Source organism: Petromyzon marinus, unplaced genomic scaffold (genome assembly GCF_048934315.1).
Source record: "Petromyzon marinus isolate PM22_M1 ecotype Great Lakes invasive population unplaced genomic scaffold, UKy_Petmar_22M1.pri1.0 PM_G_Scaffold_114, whole genome shotgun sequence".
In the NCBI taxonomy this organism is placed as follows: Eukaryota; Metazoa; Chordata; class Hyperoartia; order Petromyzontiformes; family Petromyzontidae; genus Petromyzon; species Petromyzon marinus.
In genome coordinates, this window is record NW_027422667.1 from 383,450 (window position 1) to 398,000 (window position 14,551).

Consider the following 14,551-nt stretch of genomic DNA (forward strand, 5'->3'; position numbering starts at 1 on the left):
GCAGCCACCCACTCACTCACCCACCCACTCACCCACCCACCCATTCACTCACCCACCCACTCAGTCACTCACCCACCCACCCACTCGCCCACCCATCCACCCACTCACCCACCCACCCAGTCACTCACCCACCTAGTCACTCACCCACCCACTCAGTCACTCACTCACCCACTCACTGACACCCACTCACTCACCCACTCACTCACCCACTCACTCAATCACTCACCCACTCAATCACCCACTCACTCATTCACCCACTCACACCCACTCACTCACCCACTCACTCACCCACTCATTCACCCACTCACTCACTCACGCTCACTCACCCACTCACTCACCCGTTCACTCACTCACCCACTCACGCTCACTCACCCACTCACTCATCCGTTCACTCACTCACCCACTCACTCACCCACTCATTCATTCACCCACTCACTCACGCTCACTCGCTCACTCACTCACGCTCACTCACTCACTCACCCACTCACTCGCCCACTCACCGACCTCCACTCAGGAGCAGGCCGCGTGTGTCGGGGTAGAGTGTGGACACTCACAACCTCTCCCAAGGCACCTGGCCCGTGTGGAGAAGTAGGCTAAGTTTACCCACTAAGAGGGCCTCTCTTAAGAGTTCCTTCTGCTTGAGCAAATAACGTGGTGATGCTGCGCTGTCAGTGGTGCACAAATAGCAAAACGACTCACCACCGCACGAGTCAATAATAGTGATTTCTCATGGTAAAAACAATGCACGTGACAGGTGGTTACGCCAATGGTCTCTCTTCATAGCACTTCGTTGTGATTGAAGCTTCCGGTCAAAGTCTCCTCCGCCAGCCATGAGTGGTCTGAGCAAGCAATTGCAGGGGCTGCGCCTCTACACACACACACACAGATCCCCCGTGTAGCCCTGACAGACTACCGGGGGTATTGTTAGCGAGCGCCTATTAAGGCCGACACGGCACACCGTGGCCAACGCCACGCGCCCGTCCGCCTTTGTCTCCCCAATCGCGACGTTTACTACGCACAGGCACCCAGGGTGCTCATTTGAGGCCGAGTCGACCTAGGGGAGTCCCAGGACCGGTTCAGAATAATCGTCACTGACGGTGTTGTCCGTGAGCGGGAATCGAACTCGGGTGGGCCGGGGTCGTGGAGTGACTCGCTGACCACCGCTCCTCCCCCCCACCCACCCACTCACGCGCACGCGCGCGCATTCTGCACGAGGCGGCCACTGATTGGTCCCCCCAAGAGGGGGCCGTCCTCAAGGCCACTCCCCCACCCCCCCACGTGGTCCTGTAGACCACGTGACACGCCTCGAGGGCCTTCACTCCGTCAGTAGCACTCGGCAACGCTGGTAAGCGCCGCAACACTTTTATACATTTATTATTAACTTATATTTATTATTAACTTTTATTTATTAACTTATATTTCTTATTAACTTATATTTATCATTAACTTATATTTATTAACTTATATACATTTATTATTAACTTGTATACATTTAAAATGAACTCTACATCACTGACATCGATTAAACAACACTCGGTGATTGGTGACTGCGGCTGCCTTAGAGAGCCCGAGGTGTTATCGTCGATTGTTTAATGATATAAACAAAAACTTTGTAATAATTAAGGTCTAAAATGTTAAAAGTTACAAGTGTAGGGGACTGTGTCCAATGAACGTCTTGCGAGCTTTTAGACGTTAACTTTGCCGTTGGGGGTTTTCCCGCCTTTTTTGCGCGGGGAAATCAAATGGGCGTAACAAGATGTGGTTATTAACAATAATTATTACAGTACTACTAATACTGTATTCATCGCTTCTTTTATCGATCCAAATCGGAATGACATCGACGCGACCGAGTTGGAAGGTGGCTTTAGAGCGTTTTGGTGAGAAAAGTGCGATGTTATGTAATAGTCGATAACGCCTTGTTAATAATACCAACAACAACAACGTACAGTGGTACCTCGGTACGCGTCGTTAAATCGTTCCAGAAGGTAGGAGGACTTATACCCAAAATGACGAACACCAAACGCAATTTTTCCCCATAAGAAATAAAGTGAAAGGAAATAATCCGTTCCAGAGTGTAAGAAATTATATTTTATATGGCATATTATACATTAGTGGAGTTGTATAATATAATGTAGACTCTACTTTTGATTTAAAGCTTTCGTGACTGCAGTAATTCATATTCTTAGCTCTTTCGGTAAAGTCACGTTGAAGGGAAACAATATATAAAACAATATAGTTTTATATATTTTATTGTTTCCCTTCAACGTGACTTTACCGAAAGAGCTAAGAATATAGACTCTACTTATTACTAAAATGCATACATACATTAAAATAAATGCATAAATTGAAATAAAAATAAAATTTAACGTCACTTTACCTCGCTGAGAGGAGTTGATAGCCTACGAGGATGGTGGTGAGGGGGAGGAGCAGGAGGAGATGTTATTCTTTGGAAGGAGATTCCCCTTCCATTAAAACTTCAGCAAGCTGAAATTCTGAGGGTTTTTTTCTCTTTTCTGTCTTTTTTCTTGACTTGGACCTGGTTGAAGCTCACCAGGTTTGAGTTGTACTAAAAACCTGTCCATTGACGTTTGTTTTTGCCTTCTTCTAAGAACGTTCCTGAAGTGTGACATTGTCTGGTCATTCCACACAATACTCTTACGGCCTTGTTAGAGCTTTATTGGGGTGGTATTTTTCTTGCAAAACTTTGGACTGCCATGCATTTTGCACACATTTGTTTAATAAGTGAAGTAGGGGCTTCCTCTATCTCCTCCTCGCCTGAAGAGAGTGCATCCATCTTCACCTGGTGTTCCTCCCTCTCAAGCTGCCGCAGCTCCTCAGTGGGTACAGCTCTTCCTTGTGCCCCTCCACTAACTCCTCCACATCATCATCACCATTCACCTCCAGGCCCATGGACCTGCCCAGAGAGACAATATCCTCCACAATAGGCACAGCCTCAAAGCCCTCAAAGTCCCTTTCAGTTACGGCTTCTGGCCACAAATTCCTCCAGGCAGAGTTTTTTTACTTGCTTCCTGCCAGGTTTTTGTGTATAAGAGTTATATATATTCTTAGCTCTTTCAGTAAAGTCACGTTGAAGGGAAACAATAAAATATATATAAAACAATAAAAATTCTCACGACGTTTCGACCATAACACAAACGGTCGTCATCAGGTGCGTCGGTTTGCATTAATGTATTTATTTTTAACGGTGTATTTATTTATATAAAACGTCAGCGCCACGCGCAGCGATTTGGCAGTTTATTTAGTGGAGCCACAGCTTGGCTCTGTTCTGAAAAGAGGAGGGGGGAGACGAAAAATTAATGTATGCTGTCTGAAAACCACTGTAAGCGTGAACAATCAATTAAGACCTGAAATGGCTTAGCAATCATTGGAAAGATTTGATTAACTATTTCAGGTCTTAATTGATTGTTCACGCTTACAGTGGCTTTCAGACAGCATACATTAATTTTTCGTTTCCCCCCTCCTCTTTTCAGAACATAGATGGACTAGTCCTTCTAAATAAACTGCCAAATCACTGCGCGTGGCGCTGACGGTTTTTTATAAGTAAATAAATACACCGTTTAAAATAAATTAATGCAAACCGACGCACCTGATGACGACCGTTTGTATTATGGTCGAAACGTCGTGAGAATTTTTATTGTTTTATATATTTTTTATTATTTTATTGTTTCCCTTCAACGTGACTTTACCGAAAGAGCTAAGAATATGAATTACTGCAGTCACGAAAGCTTTAAATAAAAATTCCCCCTTACCTCTCCACGCAACGCCTCTCACCACCCCCCTCAAACCCCCCCAACCAACCCCTCCCCTCACCACCCCCCTAAAACCCCCCCAACCAACCCCTCCCCTCACCAAACCCCTCACCAAACCCCTCCCCTCACCAAACCCCCCTAACCAACCCCTCCCCTCACCAAACCCCTCCCCTCACCAAACCCCTCCCCTCACCAAACCCCTCCCCTCACCAAACCCCTCCCTCACCAAACCCCTCCCCTCACCAAACCCCTCAAACCCCCCTAACCAACCCCTCCCCTCACCAAACCCCTCCCCTCACCAAACCCCTCCCTCACCAAACCCCTCCCCTCACCAAACCCCCCTAACCAACCCCTCCCCTCACTAAACCCCTCCCTCACCAAAACCCTCCCCTCACCAAACCCCTCACCAAACCCCTCCCTCACCAAACCCCTCACCAAACCCCTCACCTAAGCCGCGCCCCTTCTTCCCGTCGTGCCCTTTTCCGGTGGGTAGGCCACGTGACGCCGTTTTGAACTGTTCAGTTTATTAACTGGGAGACGACTAACGGGCCAGCGGAGCCGGGCGAGCGAGGGGAGTGAGAAGAAGAGGAAGAAGAGGAGGAGGAAGGAGAGGAGGAGAGAGGAGGAGGAAGGAGAGGAGAGTGGCGGCGGCGATGTCGGCGCGGCGCTGCGAGGTGACGGTGCGCGGCGCCGTGAGCCAGCGGAGCCTTGGCGCCCTGGTCTGGGAGATCTTCGCTCACGCCCTGTACCAGCGCGGCCAGCTGCCGCTTCCCTACCCGCAGCTGCTGCACTTCCACAGCCACCTGGTGAGGGGAGTGGTGAGGTGGGGGTGGAGTGTTCAGGGGTGGAGTGTTCAGGGGCGGAGTGTGCAGGGTGGAGTGTGCAGGGTGGAGTGTGCAGGGTGGAGTGTTCAGGGGTGGAGTGTTCAGGGTGGAGTGTTCAGGGGTGGAGTGTGCAGGGTGGAGTGTTCAGGGGTGGAGTCTGCAGGGGTGGAGTGTTCAGGGGTGGAGTGTTCAGGGGTGGAGTCTGCAGGTGGAGTGTGCAGGGTGGAGTGTTCAGGGGTGGAGTGTGCAGGGGTGGGGTGTTCAGGGGTGGAGTGTTCAGGGGTGGAGTGTTCAGGGGTGGAGTGTGCAGGGTGGAGTGTTCAGGGGTGGAGTTTTCAGGAGTGGAGTGTTCAGGGGTGGAGTGTTCAGGGGTGGAATGTGCAGGGTGGAGTGTTCAGGGGTGGAGTGTTCAGGGGTGGAGTGTGCAGGGGTGGAGTGTTCAGGGGTGGAGTGTGCAGGGGTGGAGTGTTCAGGGGTGGAGTGTGCAGGGGTGGAGTGTTCAGGGGTGGAATGTTCAGGGGTGGAGTGTGCAGGGTGGAGTGTTCAGGGGTGGAGTGTGCAGGGTGGAGTGTTCAGGGGTGGAGTCTGCAGGGTGGAGTGTTCAGGGGTGGAGTCTGCAGGGTGGAGTGTTCAGGGGTGGAGTCTGCAGGGGTGGAGTCTGCAGGGGTGGAGTGTTCAGGGGTGGAGTGTGCAGGGTGGAGTGTTCAGGGGTGGAGTCTGCAGGGTGGAGTGTTCAGGGGTGGAGTCTGCAGGGGTGGAGTCTGCAGGGGTGGAGTGTTCAGGGGTGGAGTGTTCAGGGGTGGAGTGTGCAGGGTGGCGTGTTCAGGGGTGGAGTGTGCAGGGGTGGAGTGTTCAGGGGTGGAGTGTGCAGGGGTGGAGTGTTCAGGGGTGGAGTGTGCAGGGGTGGCGTGTTCAGGGGTGGAGTGTGCAGGGGTGGAGTGTTCAGGGGTGGAGTGTGCAGGGGTGGCGTGTTCAGGGGTGGAGTGTGCAGGGGTGGAGTGTGCAGGGGTGGAGTGTGCAGGGGTGTAGGCTTTGAGGGTTCAGCAATTTGGGTTTCGGTGTGTGGGCGCAAGGTCACCGATTGGTTTAGACCTGACCCCGGGTCGTGTGTGGAGGCGGAGCGGCTGTGGACGCGAAGGGTGGACACGAGCGGGCGACATTCGACATGAAATTAAGGTTTTAATAATTTCGGTGATGTTTAAACAGTAATAGAAATCTCCATATATATAAAAGGCAAAGTTGTGATTGTGTGTCTGTTCGAAATGTTTAGCGTACTTCCCGACATGCAACAAACTGGAAATTTGCCATGTGGGTACTTTCCAGACTGTACACTATGCAAAAATTATAAAAATACACTTTCTTATTTTTGGGAGGGGGGTTGGGGAGCTCAATGCATTTATTTTTTGCACGGCAAGTGAGCTGTGATTTCAGTTCTGTCACGTGACCCGCGCATGTGGAAGCGTAACGCATTGTAGTGTAGTGGTTAGCGCGCCGCGCTACAAACCCGGCGACCCGAGTTCGATTCCCGCTCACGGCCACCACGATTATTTGAACCGGTCCTGGGCCTCCCCTAGGTCGACTCAAACGAGTAACTGGTGTGGTGTGTGAACATCGCCACTGGGGAGACAAAGACGGCCGGGCGTCCCGGGCGAAGCCAGGTAGTCAAGCTAGTGAGATTATAAAAAGTAAAGATACATTTTATCATTATGGCCGGTGTCCTTCACGTGTTAGATGACGCTGTACCCATGGAGTACAGTCGCTGAACTACAGCATCTCTTAAGGACTCGTAAATGGGGCGATGGTGGCGAGGTGGCAGTTAAATGTTGGATGTGGTGATAGTCGATGTTGCTGCTGATGTTAAATGTGATGGTGGAGGTGAATGTGATGATGGATAATATGTGCCGGATATAGTGGTGGTGATAGTATGGTGTGACAGGTGACTGTTGCGATGTTTGTGGTAGAGGCCGACCGAAAACGAAACCAGACTGAAAGTTAAAAATTTACTTTCGGCCGAAACCAAAACTATGCCGAAAGAGGCCATTTGCCAACTTTCGGCGCCCAAACCGAATTTCGGTCGGCCTCTAGTTTGTGGTGACGGTGATGGTAGAGGTGGATATATTGACGTGGGACACAACGTAATAATGCTGGACGTGATGTTTATAATATCTGCAATTGCATCTCAGGGCAGCAGTTCTGTTGGTGGCTGAAGACCGTGGCTTTCGTCCTGGTGTGAATGCCTCCCTCCCCTCTTCCCTGCAGGCAGAGGTGCCCCCCAGGTTAAGGCAAGAAGCACGCATGCTGACGGCCCTGCACGAGCTGAGCGGCCACCTGGAGACGCTCTTCTCCCTGTCGCACGTGCCCCGGGTCCTCATCCTGCTAGGGCCGAGCCCCATGTCGCCGCTTGAGCTCTACGAGCTGGACTTCCACGAGCTGGCGCTGGGAGGCAGCGGTGATTCACTGTGCCACGCTCGCTACAGCCGCCACGTGTTTCACTCACTCTTCGTGCAGAATGTGTTTGGCGAGCCGCGCGCTCTGCCTGTCACCTCGGCCACACTGCTGCTGTGGGCGCACAGGGACTGCGGCGTCGACTGGTTCAAGCCCAAGCTCAACTACAAGCCGCCCAACCGCGGGAGGAGGGTCGTCGTCGCGTTTAGCAACAGCCTGGAGGAGCCGCTGGGCACGGCCCTCGGCCAGCCATGCGAGGACGACTGCGTGTGGTTCCAGGCCCCTGTGGCCATCAAGGGCGTCCTGGACAGTGGGTCAGGCCAGGGTTTAGAGGGGCTGATGGATGGGACCAGCTAGGCCAAAATTCTAGGGATGCTGCAAATTTTAATATTACTTATTTCAATATTATATCTGAATCTCCTTCCTTATGGTCAATCAAGGCCAACTATTAAAAATTCTGCCGTAAACGTATTCATCCATTAAATTGCCTAGTCTCACGTTTATATTTGGGGCAGTGCGAATTCACGCGCTACGTGGTTTTAATTTCGGAGCCGCAGTTGCACACAGGAGAGTCTCTGATTCGCAACTTGTGCAACTCGCGTGCTTCGTGTGGGTCCGGGTATGTGCTGCCCCGTTCCCATGGCAGTTGGAAGCCAGGGAAGTCGAGCTGGAATATAGTGCTTGCAAGGGTGTCCAGGGTATGGGGACACTTTAGTACATTGTACGATTCAAGGTCTGCAATAACACAATTTTTTTTGTTCCTGGGTAGTGAGTGTTATTTCCTAATTGCTTATGCCTCAAAAGTACAGAAAATGGCTATTATTCCCCACAAACTTTGCTTTTGTGACCAGGAGAATGATATTTAGAAATTATCCTATTTTCCAGAACATTCCAGATAGATTCAGTGCTGAGTAAACTTGTAGTAACTTCTAGAACATTCTGGAACTTTCCAGTAATATAAATAATAGTATAAATACAGGGGCCTTAAGCCCACCAGTTCAGTTTAGTTCCAGCTGCCTAAGTGGATACATATCTGCATTTTTCTGAGATGGCATCAAGAGGCTGCAAGCATCCGGCAGACGCATTTTGCCATATCTGCGGCCAATTTATCAAGACAAGAGCGAAAAAGTACTCTGTGGAAGCATTACATATACATACACAGATACTCAGCTATTGTGAAAGCCTGGTGGGCCGTTTGCCCATTTCTCCACTAACAAAATTATAAGAGGCTTGCAGAAGTCTAAAGAGTTAAGAAATTGGGGAGTAAATATTTGATATAAAAGGTTCCCGAAAATTGTCGACCCCCCCCCTCAAAAGCAAAGTATGTGCTTTGGTAACAAAGTTTGTGTGGAATAATAGCCATTTTCTCTACTTTATAGGCATAAGCAATTACGAAATAACACTATCCATTTCCAAAATAACATCACATTGTGATAATCTATACTGATTATGGTTTTTAAAATGTTATTTCCTGATTAATTTGTGAGATAAACTTTGTCATAAAAGTTGTCAATTTGTAGCCGTTACCCACAACATTGGTGCTTTGCAAAATGTCATGCAGAGTAATTGAACAGTGCTGGTTTTCATGATAATGTTAATAGTTCATTTATTTAATAGTTTTTGTTTTCATTTTACCGAAAGCATATACATGGTGAATGTTATATGTTGAAAAGTTTTAATGTTTGCAAGACTCATAGGCTAATGCTGGATGAACTGCAGTGGAAAGAGTTTACCGGTCTTTATTGGCACTGGAAGCCATCAAGGGTATAAAGACTGTCAAGGCAGCAGGCATTCGGACATCTGCACTGAACAGTTAAAGAATGTTGCACTAAAAACAAGGGATTGGCTCTTGAGAATGTTAAATTTCTGTGCTCATACCCAAGACACGGAAGACTTGTCACGTTTCCAAAGCCAGGAAAAGACCCATCTGACCCTAAGAGCGTCTGACCAATGGCCTTGTTCTGCTACCTCTTCAAACTTTTTGAGAGACTTATCTTGAAGCAGCAATCACCTATACTGGAGGAACAACTCTTTCCAGAACAATCTGATTTCCAGCCGCGCAAGTCCTGCACTGGCCAAGTGCTAAACCTCACCCAGTACATAAGAGACGGTTTCAAGAACAACCAAATTACTGGTGTCGCCTTGGTCAACCTATCAGCAGCATATGCCACTTGTTAACCAGATAATTCTCCTTTCAAAGATCTACAGCCTGACAAAGTACCACCACCGAGTCGGAATAATTCTGTCACTGATTGAATTATTGGAGCAAAATGCAGTGGAATGGACTACCACAAGGAAGTGTTCTGATACCCCTCAAGATCTACACAAAGATCAAACTTTCTACCCACATACAGCTTCATCTATGCCGATAACCTGATAATTGCAACGCAAGCAGGAGACTTCGCCAAAATTGAGCACACCCTGACACCAACCAGCTCCGGCAAAACCCAAGCAAGACAGGTCGGTCATAACGGTGATGTAAAAAAAACGTAAAAGGTCACCGAGAATGACATTCCCCTGACTCGCAGCACCAACTTCATCTACCTTGGAGTGACCCTGGACCGCACACACTCCTTCAAGACCCACGTGTTGTACATGATAGTATACCGTGTGAGGCTATGCAAGGGATAGGTGCCAAATTTGTGGAAGGTGAATAAATGTTTTGACACTGAATCATCTAGAATCCCCCTACAAATCAAACGCATTGTTGAGGAAATGCTGTTAGCAAGCACCTATTACGGGGTTCGCGGCGAAACCAGGGGGTGGTGGAGCCAGCACCATGCTCGGCCACCTTTGTCTCCCCAGTGCTGATGTGTTCGCATCGTGCGGGGTGCTCATTAACTTTTGCAGTGAATGAGTATTTTACTGAATACTTTCAAGTAAGCTCTTATACAGTACGAATTGGAAACGGCAATAACGAATCTCGACGTTTCAGCTACTTTGCCTGCAAGAAATTACGAGAGAACATAAAACATGCAAAATCAACGTATGTTAAATCCACAGACCATGCTCAATCCCTGGTGTGTGTTAAATCCACAGACCATGCCCAACCCATAGCGTGTGTTAAATCCACAGACCATGCCCAACCCATAGCGTGTGTTAAATCCACAGACCATACTCAATCCCTGGTGTGTGTTAAATCCACAGACCTGTGTTAAATCCACAGACCATGCCCAACCCATAGCATGTGTTAAACTCACAGACCATGCCCAACCCATAGCGTGTGTTAAATCCACAGACCATGCCCAACCCATAGCGTGTGTTAAATCCACAGACCATACTCAATCCCTGGTGTGTGTTAAATTTTAGTATTTGGGTGCTACAAATTTCCACATACACTGCTTCGTTGAGCTATCAGTTATGTCCAGATGGCTTTTGAAAAAGAGCTATATAACTCAGCAGGCCTTACCTGGTAGAATAAAACATAGTTTTAAATCGTGTTTTTACAGTCGCTGCTAAACCCAAACATATTACATCTACAGACCATACCCACCCTACAGCCTGTGTTCAAACCACAGACCATGCTCAACCGATGAAGTGTGTTCAATCCACAGACCATGGTTAACCCATGCAGTGTGATCAATCCACAGACCATGCACAACCCTTAGCGTGTGTTAAATCCACAGACCATGCCCAACCCATAGCGTGTGTTAAATCCACAGACCATGTCCAATCCATTGCGTGTGTTAAATCCACAGACCTGTGTTCAATCCACCGACCATGATCAACCCATAGCGTGTGTTAAATCCACAGACCATGCCCAACCCATAGCGTGTGTTAAATCCATAGACCATGTCCAATCCATAGCGTGTGTTAAATCTACAGACCTGTGTTCAATCCACAGACCATGCCCAACCCATAGCGTGTGTTAAATCCACAGACCATGTCCAATCCATTGCGTGTGTTAAATCCACAGACCTGTGTTCAATCCACCGACCATGATCAACCCATATCGTGTGTTAAATCCATAGACCATGTCCAATCCATAGCGTGTGTTAAATCTACAGACCTGTGTTCAATCCACAGACCATGCCCAACCCATAGCGTGTGTTAAATCCACAGACCATGTCCAATCCATAGCGTGTGTTAAATCTACAGACCTGTGTTAAATCCACAGACCATACCCAAACCATAGCGTGTGTTAAATTTATAGACCATGTCCAATCCATAGCGTGTTAAATCTACAGACCTGTGTTCAATCCACAGACCATGCCCAACCCATAGCATGTGTTAAATCCACAGACCATACCCAAACCATAGCGTTTGTTAAATCCACAGACAATGCCCAACCCATAGCGTGTGTTAAATCAACAGACCATACCCAAACCATAGCGTTTGTTAAATCCACAGACCATGCCCAACCCATAGCGTTTGTTAAATCCACAGACCATGCCCAACCCACAGCGTGTGTTAAATCCACAGACCATACCCAAACCATAGCGTGTGTTAAATCCACAGACCATGTCCAATCCATAGCGTGTGTTAAATCCACCGACCTGTGTTCAATCCGCCGACCATGCCCAACCCATAGCGTGTGTTAAATCCACAGACCATACCCAACCCATAGCGTGTGTTAAATCCACAGACCATACCCAACCCACAGCGTGTGTTAAATCCACAGACCATACCCAACCCATAGCGTGTGTAAAAATCCACAGACCATACCCAACCCATAGCGTGTGTTAAATCCACAGACCATGCCCAACCCATAACGTGTGTTAAATTCACAGACCATGCCCAACCCATACCGTGTGTTAAATCCACCGACCATGCCCAACCCATAGCGTGTGTTAAATCTACAGACCATACTCAATCCCTGGTGTGTGTTAAATTTTAGTATTTGGGTGCTATAAATTTCCACATACACCGCTTCGTTGAGCTATCAGTTATGTCCAGATGGCTTTTGAAAAAGCTATATAACTCAGCAGGCCTTACCTGGTAGAATAAAACATAGTTTTAAATCGTGTTTTTACAGTCGCTGCTAAACCCAAAGCATATTACATCTACAGACCATACCCACCCTACAGCCTGTGTTCACACCACAGACCATGCTCAACCCATGAAGTGTGTTCAATCCACAGACCATGGTTAACCCATGCAGTGTGTTCAATCCACAGACCATGCACAACCCTTAGCGTGTGTTAAATCCACAGACCATGCCCAACCCATAGCGTGTGTTAAATCCACAGACCATGTCCAATCCATTGCGTGTGTTAAATCCACAGACCTGTGTTCAATCCACCGACCATGATCAACCCATAGCGTGCTTTAAATCCACAGACCATGTCCAATCCATAGCGTGTGTTAAATCTACAGAACTGTGTTCAATCCACAGACCATGCCCAACCCATAGCGTGTGTTAAAACCACAGACCATGTCCAATCCATAGCGTGTGTTAAATCTACAGACCTGTGTTAAATCCACAGACCATACCCAAACCATAGCGTGTGTTAAATTTATAGACCATGTCCAATCCATAGCGTGTTAAATCTACAGACCTGTGTTCAATCCACAGACCATGCCCAACCCATAGCATGTGTTAAATCCACAGACCATACCCAAACCATAGCGTTTGTTAAATCCACAGACCATGCCCAACCCATAGCGTGTGTTAAATCCACAGACCATACCCAAACCATAGCGTTTGTTAAATCCACAGACCATGCCCAACCCATAGCGTGTGTTAAATCAACAGACCATACCCAAACCATAGCGTTTGTTAAATCCACAGACCATGCCCAACCCATAGCGTTTGTTAAATCCACAGACCATGCCCAACCCACAGCGTGTGTTAAATCCACAGACCATACCCAAACCATAGCGTGTGTTAAATCCACAGACCATGTCCAATCCATAGCGTGTGTTAAATCCACCGACCTGTGTTCAATCCGCCGACCATGCCCAACCCATAGCGTGTGTTAAATCCACAGACCATACCCAACCCATAGCGTGTGTTAAATCCACAGACCATACCCAACCCACAGCGTGTGTTAAATCCACAGACCATACCCAACCCATAGCGTGTGTAAAAATCCACAGACCATACCCAACCCATAGCGTGTGTTAAATCCACAGACCATGCCCAACCCATAACGTGTGTTAAATTCACAGACCATGCCCAACCCATAGCCTGTGTTAAATCCACAGACCATGCCCAACCCATAGCATGTGTTAAATCCACAGACCATACTCAATCCCTGGTGTGAGTTAAATTTTAGTATTTGGGTGCAATAAATTTCCACATACACCGCTTCGTTGAGCTATCAGTTATGTCCAGATGGCTTTTGAAAAAGCGCTATATAACTCAGCAGGCCTTACCTGGTAGAATAAAACATAGTTTTAAATCGTGTTTTTACAGTCGCTGCTAAACCCAAAGCATATTACATCTACAGACCATACCCACCCTACAGCCTGTGTTCAAACCACAGACCATGCTCAACCCATGAAGTGTGTTCAATCCACAGACCATGGTTAACCCATGCAGTGTGTTCAATCCACAGACCATGCACAACCCTTAGCGTGTGTTAAATCCACAGACCATGCCCAACCCATAGCGTGTGTTAAATCCACAGACCATGTCCAATCCATAGCGTGTGTTAAATCTACAGACCTGTGTTCAATCCACAGACCATGCCCAACCCATAGCGTGTGTTAAATCCACAGACCATGTCCAATCCATAGCGTGTGTTAAATCTACAGACCTGTGTTAAATCCACAGACCATACCCAAACCATAGCGTGTGTTAAATTTATAGACCATGTCCAATCCATAGCGTGTCAAATCTACAGACCTGTGTTCAATCCACAGACCATGCCCAACCCATAGCATGTGTTAAATCCACAGACCATACCCAAACCATAGCGTTTGTTAAATCCACAGACCATGCCCAACCCATAGCGTGTGTTAAATCCACAGACCATACCCAAACCATAGCGTTTGTTAAATCCACAGACCATGCCCAACCCATAGCGTGTGTTAAATCAACAGACCATACCCAAACCATAGCGTTTGTTAAATCCACAGACCATGTCCAATCCATAGCGTGTGTTAAATCCACCGACCTGTGTTCAATCCGCCGACCATGCCCAACCCATAGCGTGTGTTAAATCCACAGACCATATCCAACCCATAGCGTGTGTTTAATCCACAGACCATACCCAACCCACAGCGTGTGTTAAATCCACAGACCATACCCAACCCATAGCGTGTCTAAAAATCCACAGACCATACCCAACCCATAGCGTGTGTTAAATCCACAGACCATGCCCAACCCATAACGTGTGTTAAATTCACAGACCATGCCCAACCCATAGCGTGTGTTAAATCCACAGACCATGCCCAACCCATAGCGTGTGTTAAATCCACAGACCATACTCAATCCCTGGTGTGTGTTAAATTTTAGTATTTGGGTGCTATAAATTTCCACATACACCGCTTCGTTGAGCTATCAGTTATGTCCAGATGGCTTTTGAAAAAGAGCTATATAACTCAGCAGGCCTTACCTGGTAGAAT

General features: G+C 47.8%; 1 protein-coding gene across 4 annotated transcripts; it reads left to right on the plus strand.

Annotated features, from left to right (window-relative positions):
* Nucleotides 1–1,239: 1,239 nt before the first annotated feature.
* LOC142909278 (MAD2L1-binding protein-like) lies at nucleotides 1,240–9,712 on the plus strand. Of its 4 annotated transcripts, none has more exons than XM_076059710.1 (4): nucleotides 1,245–1,345; nucleotides 2,744–2,841; nucleotides 4,264–4,576; nucleotides 6,854–9,712. In XM_076059710.1, exons 3-4 carry the CDS (start codon nucleotides 4,424–4,426, stop codon nucleotides 7,394–7,396), a joined length of 696 nt encoding a protein of 231 aa, XP_075915825.1. In that variant the 5' UTR covers nucleotides 1,245–1,345; nucleotides 2,744–2,841; nucleotides 4,264–4,423; the 3' UTR covers nucleotides 7,397–9,712. The 4 variants fall into 4 exon arrangements, with proteins under 4 accessions (XP_075915822.1, XP_075915825.1, XP_075915823.1 ...); XM_076059708.1 differs by having other exon boundaries at nucleotides 2,744–2,837; XM_076059709.1 differs by having other exon boundaries at nucleotides 1,255–1,345; nucleotides 2,749–2,837.
* Nucleotides 9,713–14,551: the final 4,839 nt, after the last annotated feature.

What these genes read in the sequence shown, in the direction of transcription:
- LOC142909278 (XM_076059707.1), top strand. Translation starts at nt 4,424, where the DNA reads ATGTCGGCGCGGCGCTGCGAGGTGACGGTGCGCGGCGCCGTGAGCCAG. An exon ending in TGCACTTCCACAGCCACCTG is followed by an intron (nt 4,577 to 6,853) that starts GTGAGGGGAGTG and finishes TCTTCCCTGCAG; the next exon opens with GCAGAGGTGCCCCCCAGGTT.